General features: G+C 38.5%; 2 protein-coding genes across 4 annotated transcripts in view; both read left to right on the top strand.

Annotated features, from left to right (window-relative positions):
* The window catches only part of itga7 (integrin, alpha 7), a 37592-nt gene extending 33483 nt beyond the window's left edge, over positions 1-4109 (top strand). For 2 of the 3 annotated variants that reach the window (XM_023426798.2, XM_023426797.2), the window contains exon 25: positions 2136-4109. In XM_023426798.2, the coding sequence (XP_023282566.1) occupies positions 2136-2291 (156 nt within the window). In that variant the 3' untranslated portion in view covers positions 2292-4109. Of the gene's footprint in view, positions 1-138; positions 304-2135 lie in introns of all 3 variants that reach the window. The other variant, XR_002761842.2, reaches the window with a different exon arrangement.
* Positions 4110-8307: 4198 nt separating this feature from the next.
* On the top strand, positions 8308-11193 carry npffl (neuropeptide FF-amide peptide precursor like). Its single transcript, XM_023426838.2, has 3 exons — positions 8308-8623; positions 9516-9631; positions 10701-11193. Exons 1-3 carry the CDS (start codon positions 8474-8476, stop codon positions 10819-10821), a joined length of 387 nt encoding a protein of 128 aa, XP_023282606.1. The 5' UTR covers positions 8308-8473; the 3' UTR covers positions 10822-11193.
* The last annotated feature ends 2230 nt before the right edge of the window (positions 11194-13423 follow it).

Here is a 13423-nt window from a genome sequence, read left to right as displayed (position 1 = left end):
TCACCCCCTCTGTTTTGTCTATTCTCAATCCCATCTGGGGACTCTCTTATCTCTAAATCCCCTTTCTTTTCCATTTCTTATTGTTTTTTCTCCCTGTTCTACCTTTCCCCACTTCCCTGTGGTGATCTGTTGCCCCAGTGTGGGTTCTTCAAACGCAGTGAGCCGCGCCGCCACTATGAGACGGAGTTCTACCATGCCCATTTGGGGGTCCAACCCTCGGAGGCGGAGAAGCAGGCATCAGAACTATAATATAAAATATATTTCACTCTGGCCTGTTTTCCCCTCCTCCTCTCCCTCCAAGCGGTAAAACCCTCACCCACAATCGCTTTGTTCCTTGACCCACTCTGGTGTGGCTGGTGGTGTTCATTACAGCATGAAATATTAGCACATTTTGGCACAAATGATCACAAAAACAAACAGATGTAATTATGACAAGAAGTACCTTGTTTTCCAAGACCATTTCCCCTTAGTTGCTGTTGCTGTGTTTGCATGGCCATATTAACCTCTTAATCTAACCTACTCTAGATCTGCAATGTGAAAATTAGCATTAATTTTGGTAATCGTTTAAATCATGCTAAATGCCAAATATGCAGTGAGTCCGTCTTTTCACATTTGAATATTTCTTAAATTCTTATCCTTACCAGTCAGTGATCCATGTAAAAGACATGGAAATAATGTATTGCGATGTATCTTAGTCTTCATTTTCAGTATGATAAATGCAATGTACTCATCTCTTTAGTCTCTTTGCCTGTTTTGCTTTACAATAGGTTAGATAAATGCTTTATGTTCGGATTTTCAAAAAGTGTTTCATGTTAACATTACCAAGGAAAAGGCCTTTAGGATGAGAACTAACCTGCGTGTTTTGCGAATGTAACTCTATGGTACCTTTACTAGGGTTGCTGGAGTGTGATTTAACTTCCCCAAATCTGGGCTAATGTTGGCTAAACTCTGATACCATCCAAGACCATTTTCCAGTGTGAGGATATAATGCACAAAGAATGCACTAGTTGTTCATGGGGCGTTTTTAACTGTAAGCTAGTTAGCCAGGCATGCTAAAGTTTGCAGCGTACAGTGGAGAAGAAAAAATCCTTCCACTTGTGCTTTTGTTTAGAAGAGGCTAAAAAACACACCATTGTCCAAACTCTTCAAATGAGCTTCAATCTAATTAGCCACATGTAAACGTAGAGAAATTCAAAGCTTGAGGGGTCTGCTGCATGTGCCTAGTTGCGGTTGCTAAGCTACGATTGGACAGTTGTTGTTCATGGGTGGGTTTAGTAGTTAGTTATGGTTATGTATCAGCTGTGCTTCCCAATATCATTAGAAGGTCTCTTTAACGAATCAAGCACTGGCTGAAAGAGCCTATACGCTTTTGCCACTGTGGTGCTATTCGCTGTTATTAGATCATAAATAGCAAAAATGTGGATTTTAATGTATGAATTTATTCAAAACTGTTTCCTTTATTCAGCATTGTTTTCCCAATTTAATATGTGCTTATTGAACACCATCCAGCCATCTCTCCCTCAGGGCTGCAAGATGTTGTGCTGTTGTGCAGTGTGTTTTGCCGCTATACCGTCGACGTCACTGTTTAATTATCTGCACTTGTTCAGTCTGGCACCAGTCAATGAAAACGATTCATTTTCAGGATGCGCTTACCAGAAGCTTTTCAATTTCTTAACACTCCCATTTGACATGCATCTCATGACCAACTGATTTTCACAGGTGTCAGAATGAACTTGTCGTTGGATGTTTTTGTTCATATTAATGTGTGCGGTTTATATTAATAGCACTGTATAGCAATGTAGAGCATGCAAATATGCTTTTTTGTGGATTTGCTTTTTATTAAAAAGTAACTCTGCACAAGGTCACCATGATATAATCAGTTTTCTTTTCATCAGTCTGATGAACAAGAAGACACTACTTCAGTTGAAAAACTGAGATGATTATCTTACTAGGCATGATATTGGAAAGTAGACCTTATCTTATCTACTGAAATAAGGGCAAACAAATGCAGGTGATTGTTAGTCGCATTCTCATATATGGCATCAGTTAATTGTTTTTTTTTTTCCCCTTTCTTCCCTTCTATCCCTCTTTCCTTGTCATCCTCTACTTGCAATCCTACTTTCCTGTGCCGACAGTGTGGCTTCTTCCAACGGGCCCACTACAAAGACAAACTGCCTCAGTACCACGCGGTGAAGATTCCTCGCGAGGACCGGCCACAGTTCCAGACTGAGAAGTCAGGAGTTGTCCATAAAAAGGAATGGGCCACGCACTGGAGTGACGGGACCTCGTAACTCGCTTTGAAGCACTGACTGACTGAATTCATTCAAATCACCATGTGTGGCACTCATTCTGTCTTTTGCATTGGAACTAACGGACTAAAAAAAAAAGGGCACATGGACTGAGATCATAAAATCTTGTGCACACTGTACTGCGTCAGTACTTGCATATTGGTGGCCTGTTACACTGTTGACTGGATCTATATTCTCCCATACTGTAGCCCACTGATCGCTGGCCTTGGATAGTCTATTTATACCGTGCATCTTTAACAGCGTTTTACAGTAAATACTGAAGAACCAGTCTGGCTGCTCAATATGTTTCATAGCCTGCACAGGGAGCGCTGATGCTCACTGCCGGTTTTGACTGGCACAACGTTGGAGGACAGAAAATCACAACTCATAGACATGCATGAATGCACAAACATACAACATAATAACTATATTAGATGCGTACAGACACATTGGACATTGTTGATGAAGAAGCCACTGCCCACGACAAAGACTACTTTTTTGCCTTAACTACCGTGAGACTGACGACTGATATGGGCAATGAAAAAAAAAAAAGATTTTTTTTTTTTATATAAATGGGATGTTGTGGGATTTTAATTTAGTTAGCACTGGCAAACAATGAGAAAATGTCAGTATGTAAGATATCCGTAAAGTTGTTACAGAACACTGAATGTGTTGTTTTCTTGGCCTGTTGAGTGCTCTGGGCTGGCTGAAGAAGCCAATTAATAAGTTCACCTGATGTTCTTTGTGTATCTTCAAGGAATATATGTTGTGTTCAAGGAAAAGAGAGCCTTTTAAATGAGGAGCCTTTTCAGTTTGTATCTTTTGCATTTTTTTGTTAATCTGCCAATCAGATGTACTGTACATCAATAGTCGATTGCCTGAGTGAACTTGAATAAGAACAAGAAAACCACAGTACAGCCTATAATAGCAATGACTGTAGCACTTTTGTCGCATGGAAACCAAATGTGTCAGAAGAGTGACGAAATATTTAAAATGTGGTCAATGTTAGCATTTAAATTTCTGAACCAAACACTCACTTTTGAATGGATGTCCTGGCTGATAAGGGAACCCATTTTCCCAGGGTATACAATTATTGTGTGTGAAATCAAACTTTATTCCCAAATTGAACAAATTGACACATTTAAAATCATGAGGTTTTCAAGTGACACCATTATTATTATTATTATTTTTGATTTTTTTACTGAGATGTAAAAATGTTTCACCAGTAGACATCATGACCTCTGTACCGACATTGTTGTTTTCAAATTGCAAAGCTGAAGTATATTCATCTGCTTGTAGCACTGTTCCTGGTAATGTACTCAAGTCATATCAGTCAGGACAAGATTGTACATTCATTTCAGTACTGACATTTCTAATTGCATACAAGTGCCTTATGGTAAATGTGGCAGATTGTGAGCTACTGGTTAAGAACACAAGGCTACTGCAAATTAGATCATGCTGCCCTGAAGCATCTGTTGGGACACCTGGACAAATAAACATCCCTCCATCGCTTACACAACATGAAGAGAAGATGATTTCTAGAGGAGCAGAATTCATCAGAACGAGACAAACTTTTTTGTGGATCTAATCTGGGTCAATGAAGTGGCTATAAAGCATGAAGAGTCAGCTTGTTTTTAAGGTATTGCTGGACAATCTTGTATTAGCTGCATGAAGCTCTTGTTGCTGTTTTGACGTTCCCCAATTTTTAATTTTTTTTTTTGTCATTGTCATGACTCAGCATTTTATTTATTTTTTGTTTGGCAGCACTGTTTTAACATTGTAAATAAAATAAAGGAAACGAAATAAACCCATCAGACAACATCAATTGTGTGATTGTCATTAGACTCTCATCCAGTTGTATAACAGTGGGTTTGTGAAAGCTGCAGTTCACCCAGAGAACACCAGATGGTGCCAAAATTCTTAAAAACTTTTTTGTTCATGATATACATAAAATAAATTCATATTGATCTAGCATATGTTTCCATTTTAAGTATTGAACAAAAACATAATTTCAAGTCAATAACAGCACTTGATGTGCATGTTTCTAATTTTTCAGAAAATGTTGCACATGACTTTGTACTGTGAGGTTGGATTTGTAATCATGATGAGAGACATATTTGCACCACAAGGACAGAGATTAGTGAAACATAAAAAGGGATTTGTTGCATTCAGAAAACCTTAACTTATGAATGCACATCTTCTAGAAGGGGAAATAAAGGTATATGGTTTTTAAATACCATTTGTAAATGTTTGTGCGTAGCTAAAATGACTAAATGACTGTGAAAAGAGGACACTGATTATAGACAGTAACAGTAACAACAGCAATCATCACCATCATCATTATCAGGAAGTGCCACAGTCACGGAGATCAGCCTGTGCTCTGGCTCATAAAAAACACTATAAGGTCCCCCATATAAAGCTCTGGGGTAAGACTGACCTGTGTTTTAAATTGTTAGCTCATTTCCTGTTCTGACTGGCTCTCAGCAGAGAGATGATTAGTGTTCGCACATGGTCTTTGTCCTTTAGATCCAGTTAAATCCCAGCAGCAGCTACATACAGCTGAGATGTTTCACAAGTGTTGCAGCAGACTAAAAAAAGATTGGATATAAGCACAGATGACCTTCTCCAGATCCAGGGAGGATAACACTTATTTTTGATATATTTCTCAACTGTACAAAGAGCAAGAATATGAAGATCTTATAGCACCTGTGTATTAGACTGTTCTGGTTAAAGATGCTTTAAGTAACAAGTAGAATTTTGACCTTATTTTTACATCTGATTGTAGCTGGACAACAACAGTCCAATCACAAAGCAGAGTCCAAGGTGGTTCTGTTGCCTTCATATCCATGGCATATCCTGAAAGGTGTAGTAGATTTTCAACCCTGCGCCATCGTCCATCTTGAAAATGTCTTTTGAGTTACCTCACCACTAATGTTATTTGTTCACAGATTTGAATCACATTGTCTAACTACTAACTACAACTAAAACTGCAGCAGTTTTTCTGGATAAAAAGCTCCATAGTGTTTATATTTCTCAACCGATTTCAATGAGTCGTTTTTATATTTAAGGGTTTATGATCTACGTGCAGCAAAAATAAAAGTTTGGTCCCAAGTTAATTAGAATCGTGATAGTTTAGGCTGTAATCCCTGCTTTCCATAAGGAGCTGCGTATCAAGGTTAGGTTTACATGAAGTGAATAAGACTACATGGTGGAAAATAATAAGGAATTGTTAAAACTAGAGAGTAATATGGTGTTGACGTACATTCCAGCAATCCAAGCTTTTTTTCGTCACAGGCTACTTCCTCACTAACCCCATATTCAACAGTAGCTGTGTCGTCTACCTCCTATCAGGTCTCATCCAGATTTTAAATTGGACATAAAGTTTAAGATATGGAACACTCATTTTGGTGTAAGAAATTATACAGACATCTTATGGCCTCAAAGTGTCAGAGCCCCATCCATTGTTATAGAGCAAACTGGGATGACATTGCATATTTTGAGGTTCTCCCTTTGGTTTCTAACTGTAGAGGCGAGTGCCACATGTTCACAAACATTCACCAATCTGTTCTGGGGGACAGGAAGGTGTGAATTCTTAAAGAGGGTTCTCCTTTAAATGCACAATCCACAATTACGACATAGTGTTGTATTCCAACAGGCTAAAGTTATAAATATCAAAATCATTACAGAAGTCTATTGGGGACTTTATAAAGATGATCATGTAAACTTAATTCCATGATTGCAATGTCATTTTCCATGTGTGTGTATGTGTGTTCTAGGACCACACTAGACTTGTAATATGAATATGAGCAAAGCCGGAGAAGCAGTCAGCAGGTTCCATTTGAAAGTATTAAATCGTTTGCTTCCAGTCAGTTAGGTGTGATTGGTTACAGCTGAGTGGTTATGCTTCACAAATGAAACAAAGCGTACACAGGGTCAAACTCTATCAATATTATCTTAAGTAAAGCAACAAACAAATCATCTAAATCAAAATCAGTACATCAATACATTCTCACTCTAAAAATATAACCACGTGAGAACAAACCAAGGAGATTAGATGTACTAACAAAATAAACACGATTTAAGGAAGTATAATGAAATATACCCAGTCAACGCACTCAGTAACAGAGGTGAAATGATCGAGGGAACCAGCTCAGCTGAAGGACAAACAGAGAATGAGCTCAGGACACAGAACAAAGAAAACTCAAGGCACCTGTGTGAGCTGCCCAATCAGCACACCTGTTCTCCTGCTGCTCTTCAGCCCAGCAAAGTCAAGACAATTAAAAAGAAATGGCCGTAATCCAATTTGCATTTTCATTTTCACATACTCGTGGGCATTCTATGACCATATTAAAATGAAAATTGAAAAGCTATTAATTATTTAATTAATCTTTCAGACTTAACCTGCTCTAGAGTGACAATATTCAAATACAATAAGCAAACAGCACCCACAGACCATTGCACTTACGTTTACATATCACTACGCTCTTTTGGGATCAAAATGAAAATGCGATCTGTCAGTCCTCTCATCAACGCAGGTTTTAGTTTTATTAGTTTTATTGGAAACATGGTGGCTGTGACGATGAGTTAAACAGGAATCTTTCAGACCCGTTGAACAGCTCCTCCTCAGTCTGTGTCAATTCATGACGTGATTATTATTTCATGATGATGACACAGTGACATTTCCTGGCTCTATCCACAGGTCAGATCTGAGCTGATACAGTTTGTCATATTTATTAAGTGATTCTGTTTGAAAATAACTATCTTAAAAAAAGACAGCATATACTAAACACAAACGTTACTTTTTATTATCACATTATCAGAGTAAGTGAATTAGATTTTTCTCTAATCCAAAAGCTTATGTTCTTATTATAGTCATGAAAACTAATTCCCCCGAGAATCCTTCAGATGTCATCCTGGTTGCTATGGCAGTTAAACAGGGACAATTGCGCGTGTGCGCGTGTGTGCGTGTGTGCGTGTGAAGGCAGATTGTCACCCATAAGGCTCTTTGACAAGCCAAATCTGTTGATGTCTCATCCAGTATTGGAGAGGTGACTAATCATTACACACACACACACACACACACACACACACACACACAGTGACAACGTAAACACATTAATAAAGCAAGTGTCACAAATCAAGCCTAAAGTTGTCTTTCTTCTGAAATTAACAAAATGAAGGAAACTGACATTTATCAAATGGAGGCTTTCATTCTAAGACACTTTTTCCCTTGGGAGAAGCGTGTTTCTGAAATCCCTTTATCAGCATGTTGAAAAAAACTCATAAAATTGTTCTGTGTAAGCAAAATCTTTTGATGGCCCATAATGTCACCATTGACCTGTGGTGCGCTTTACATTCATGCCAATAATCATTTGGAGACAGCATGTGTGAAGCATTCTATACGCTCCTGATAATATTTAGAATAAGAAAAAACATCCACCTACTACTTTATTGCAAACCCTGAGGAGAGAGGTTATTATGGACATATCCTCTAGTTTAGAAACATTAGCTCTGGAGTAAAATATTTAAAAAACTAATCACCAGTAAATGTGTTATTGTGTTATTCATGTCTTTTGCAAAAATGTTTTTCTGCTTTATAAGAATTTTTTTAGGTTCATTACTTTGTTGCCTATGATCATTAAAGTTTTGTGAGCTAATCTGTTTCCTATTGACACCTGGTTTAGTGTGTAATGAGTGTTTTATACATATTGTCTGTCTGTACATGCAGCGTGGACCAATGGACAAAAGGGACTGGGCTCAGGGTCCATTTGCAGGGATTTATCTGTTTAATAACTGGGAGAGTTGTGTTGCACTACCCTAAGGGCCACATAATAATGCACTCTGGTGCTCAGTCATCACTAATGCCCTGATCCTGCTAAATGGACCTGTTTAAGTCTCATATTAGGGGCTGGTTCTTCCTGCATCCGGTCCCCTGTTCCCCTTTGTACAGTAGCATCTTTCTCCAGCTCTCCTGGGGGTTTCCATCCTGTTACCATGAGGTGTATATAAGCCCCGGCAAGGATGTTGCCACCACTGACGTTAACCAGGACATCGCACAAAGAGGACACTTTAACTCTGACCAGGAGCCTTTGAAGTCAACAGGTGTGATCGGAAAGCCAAAATCCTCTCTTCCCTTTCCGCCTTCGTCATCCGCTTTCATCTGACCCCCTCTCCAGACTGAGACCATGGACACAGCTGCGGTGGTGACTCTTCTGGCTCTGCTTATGGCGATGGCTGGCATCAGTCAGGCTCTTCGCATCCAAAGTGGTCTGGACAAAAATGACTTCCTGCCAGACAGCTCAGAGGAGAACATGGCTGACCACCTGCTGGGGCTGGTGAGACAACAAACCACTCACAAACTTGAATTGCAAATTTTGTATTTCATTCTCATACCTCACTCACTCACTGATTCATCTGTAGCCACAGACGCAAGGGAATATGCCATTAGAATATCACCATCTATGCATGATTTCTATCATATGATTACATTTGCTAAAATAATTTTGGCACCTGAAAATAAAAATCTCAGGCACACATGGTTATGTGTTAAAATATACTGTCTGTCTGTAGGCAGGATTTAAATATGGACTGTCAGCTGTGCCACATTAGACAGAATGAAAAATTTTGTGCACAACCCGAAGTCATGCCAACATTTTCGGAGAAGTCTGTCATTCCATGTGACACAGCATGTAAATGGGATTTGAGCTGTTTTATCAAGAGAGAAAAGCTAAATCATACAACCCATTTAGATCTCAGATATTGTTCTTCCTCATGTGTGAAATACACTATAATATATTCTGGGGCAAACAGAAGTTTGATAAAGGAAGATGAATCACATCATGAGTCAAAATATAAGGTTTTCCGTTTGTGTGACGGACACATCTGGGTTTTATTTTGCATACAGATAAAGGTGGATGGATCTTTGGCTGATCATGATGTACATTTCTTTGCATTTGTAGACTGATATTTTCTTCTCAAGGTCCCTTGTCACAGCAGGATAGACTTTCTGGAGTTGCAACCCCTGGAGTGTGCTTTGCAACTTGGAACTGAATGCATTTATCGCTCTTGATGTTCCCAACATGTGTTTGTGGGCTTTTTATTCAAAAGAAAAAAGACGTTTTTTGATAATAAGCTTTGCATTTCCGTGGGTGTGTGTTTGTGCGACTGTACGCATGTGCGTGTGTGTGTGTGTGTGTGTGTGTGTGTGTGCATGCGGGTGTGCTGCAGGAGAGTGAAAACACAGAGAACAGCATTGATGATCGTCTGCTGACCTCAGTGCTGAGAGCTTTGCTGCTCGGATCTCAGAGAGAAACCAGGAACTCTGTCCTCCATCAGCCGCAGAGGTCAGTGACATGACAGAGCCTTTATTGATCACACACATAAACACACATGTGGCAAAAACATGCACACAGGAAATCAGTAAAGACAACAGTATCAGCTCAACCTTCTGTACAGCTAAATATGTGTCAATTCTACAGTGGAAAAATGTGATATTAAGTGCCAGTACATTAAGTCCACTAAAGTACGTTTGTATAAAAACAACACTTTCTGTGGCCAAATGCCACATTAGAGCCGGGAAAAAATGCAACACACACAACTCTTTAAATGGGAACTGATCTTTGAAATCAGTGTGCTGTTAGAGCCATGCAGACAAAGCTTCAATTGACAAATTCTGACTCTAATTTTTAAAGAATTATTTTCTAAATTAATTGATTCATCATTTCTAATTCCCACCACAATTTCAAGGTCATGTCATGAAATGTCTTGCTCTGTCAAAAAGCCAAAGATATTCAATCTACTATGATGTAAGATAAGGAAAGCTGCAAAATTTCACATTTTAAAAGCTGTAACCAGAGAATTTTTGGTATTTAGGCTTAAAAAATGACTTTTAATCAGTTATCAGAAAAGTTGCAGACTATTTTTCTGTCCATGGACTAATCAACTAATTGTTGCTTCTGTATATGCAGATAAAATGAAAATACATTCACTCATTTGCATCGTAGCTAAACTTAAAAATGTCACCACGTACCATATGTTCAGCTTTTAAACATTATGTGCTTGAGATTTCCATTAGTAAAAGTGTTTCTGGAGCCATCAGCCTCTGTTATGGCAAAGATTAGATCATGTTTTTGACCTAAAATTATGGTCTTGGCCTTAAGGGTTTAAACATCTTAGACTGTTGTCTGTAATGATCTGTTACCTTTCACCCACATCCCATGTTACAGTTACATATTACGTTCCTGCTCTGATCAGTTAAATACAGTAAATGTTTAACAACACAAGAACAAATTGGAGATCTTTTGTATTCGCTGCCTTTGACTTATATTTGTCCACATTTATCCAAAGCAGTTTTTTAGTTTTGAAATAAAAATGTCTTACATCAGCTCCTGCTCCTGTTTCTCCTCCTCGCAGGTTCGGCCGCGGATCCAGAGGGCAAGTAGTGTCAGAGGATCAGATACATTCCCGTAACTGGGAGGCAGCCCCCGGTCAGATCTGGAGCATGGCCGTGCCCCAGAGATTTGGCAAGAAATAATCTGGCAGGCAGATTCACACACATCACTGTCCTGGCGCAGGGCCAAGCAGAGGGCGAATGTGGAGAGACTAAATTTGAATGAATAAATATAAATTATATTAAAAACTCTCCTCCTCTTTTCAACATCGTCCCAATCCATTAGGCCTGACTTGAAACCTGACATTTAGTGAAAGATGACAGGAGATTCATTTTACAGTTTTCTGTAAACCGCAAAGCATGTTTAACTCGTGCCTATTCAACTTTTCTGTCCTGACTTGAATGTTATTAAGAAACCAAAAGTTTTTGCTGTAAATTGATTGTTGCATTTTTTTGTTAATCTTTTGTTCTCTGGTCAAATAAAAGAGCTTTAAACTTGGAAAAGCTAAACTTGCACATATATGTGTGTTCACTGTGAATAGGTCAGGATTACACTCACCTATATACAAAGCGAGGTAACTAGACAATGCTGAAATCTTATGAAATCTCTTTTTAGTTTCAGCTGTTCAGTGGGCTATTTGCTAAATACACATGAAACATGAAAATAATGTGATAAGAAATTTTTTTATAATTTAAACACTAATCACAAACTATTTCCACAGCAACAGCACATAGTGAAGAACATCTGCTAGACCACACACAAGCACATAATTACCCTGGTCATTTTTCCACTACATTAAATTTGGCTGTAGTGTCTCGCTCACATCAAAGCAATGCAAATTCGGTAATGGCTCCACAAACGCGCATATATGAAAGACGATATCTTGTTTGTAAAAATATATCACTGAACGGTTACTTTTCTTTTGCCTCTACACCGACAGTGCTGCGGAGGATTAGGTTTCATGGGACCTGGATGGAAATGTTTTTTTTTTATCCAGCTATCATCTATCTAATGTAAAGTGAAGCCCACTTCTTTCTACAGACCAGCAGTGGCTGTTTGGGTTTGAGGTTGGTGGTGGATTTACAGGCCACCTGGGGAAGCAGCATGCAATAAGCTTCAGTGCTAATTAAAACACAGAAACATGCAATTACTCTACACTTTCACGGTTTCCGCAGCCAATTACTGGGAAGGACAGTGCGTCAGTCCCTTTTAAGAGTCTTTTATTATCCTGACCTCCTATTCCTCTTTGTGGGGCAAGAAGACAACATGAAGAATAACTAGTGCTGATTGGAGACTGTTGACCTCTCAATTTTTTGGGTTTATTTTCACAATTTTAATCAAGGTGCTTTGTTACAACATGTGGGTCATAGGTAGCCTTTTTTTTTTTTTTTTTTTTTTTTTTTTTTTTTACTTCTTACTCTTACACTGTCAATTTAAGACCCTATAGATTTTGTAATTTTAAGCAATCCAACATCATGAATACTTCTTTGCATAATACTGTATAATTCTTTATCACCACAATAGGAAGAATAAGAAAATAAGTTCCCAAACTGAAAATATGAACAGATTAGACTGATGACAAGGTAATGTTCAAAATGAATTACAATGATTTATGTTTCTATACACCAAATTAGATTATGGGGTCATGGGTCTGTGGTGATCAAGTAATCTTATCTGCTGCTAGGTGCAAAATTGAAGTACAAGATTAGCAGTGTAAATAAAAAAATATAGTAGCTACAAGTATAAGCTTGATAGGGCTAAAAAAGTGAATATAATTATATATATATAATATTTAGGAACTAGACATTGTCTGTTACCATCAGACATTATATTACAAAGATACAATGGCTTGTTTGAAGCTTGTTGCTAAGCTGCTTGCCTGCAGTGTAACTGCTATAGCTAAGACTATCCAGTAAGTCCCTTGGTTGCTATAAATAATGCATCTGGTAAAGCATCACTCAGTGTCTTAGTCGGAGATAGAGTTTAATTTCTCAAACAGGCTGAGAAATTAGTGTCACAGCATGTTGATGTGCTCCCAAAATTGCTAGCTTCAAAGATCTTGACAGGAAAAAAGAATGAAAGAATGCTACATAAAGATAAGATTTATATAATGTTCCTGGTATTTTCATACAATATGAGTTGACAAACCTGCTAACTACCACAATACAGGAGGTTCCTGAGCAAAACTACAATCTTTATCAAAGGGAAGATGTTTCTAAAAGGGTTGGTGGTGGAAAAAACAAGGAAAAATGGTGAGCCAGCCCTTCATCCTCATCACAAAGCCCTGCTGTCTTTCACGACTTTTTAGACAAGCCCAGCCAAATGTACCTACGCAGCAATCATCCTGACAACATTGACATGAAGCAACACAGAAACAAAACAAAACACACCACATCATCCTCACCAGCAGTAGTTAAGATGAGTGTTTCAAAAAAAAAAAAAATCAAAAGGGATCTCCCACCAGGATTTCTAAGTGTACATTAGGTGCACACCAAAAAAAAGAGTAATGATGTCATATCAGAAACAACAAGAAGCATGTTAAGACAAAAAAAAAAAAAAAACGAGACAGATCTGGGTGTGGGTGCTGCTCCACACAGCTGTAGCCTCTGATCTGCACAGCTCAGTTAAAGAAAGACTCAACTCATCTGAATTTCATGAGTCTGCAGGGGGGCTCAGGCAAAAAGTCTCTGTGTGCAGCAATTATAAGCTACAGAGACAGACGGGGGGGGGGGGGGTAAGATTGAA

Source organism: Seriola lalandi, unplaced genomic scaffold (genome assembly GCF_002814215.2).
Source record: "Seriola lalandi dorsalis isolate HSWRI2012SDOR001 ecotype SW California unplaced genomic scaffold, Sedor1 jcf7180002054840, whole genome shotgun sequence".
In the NCBI taxonomy this organism is placed as follows: Eukaryota; Metazoa; Chordata; class Actinopteri; order Carangiformes; family Carangidae; genus Seriola; species Seriola lalandi.
Note: the sequence above shows the minus strand (reverse complement) of the source record. Positions and strands in the feature narration are given on the sequence as shown.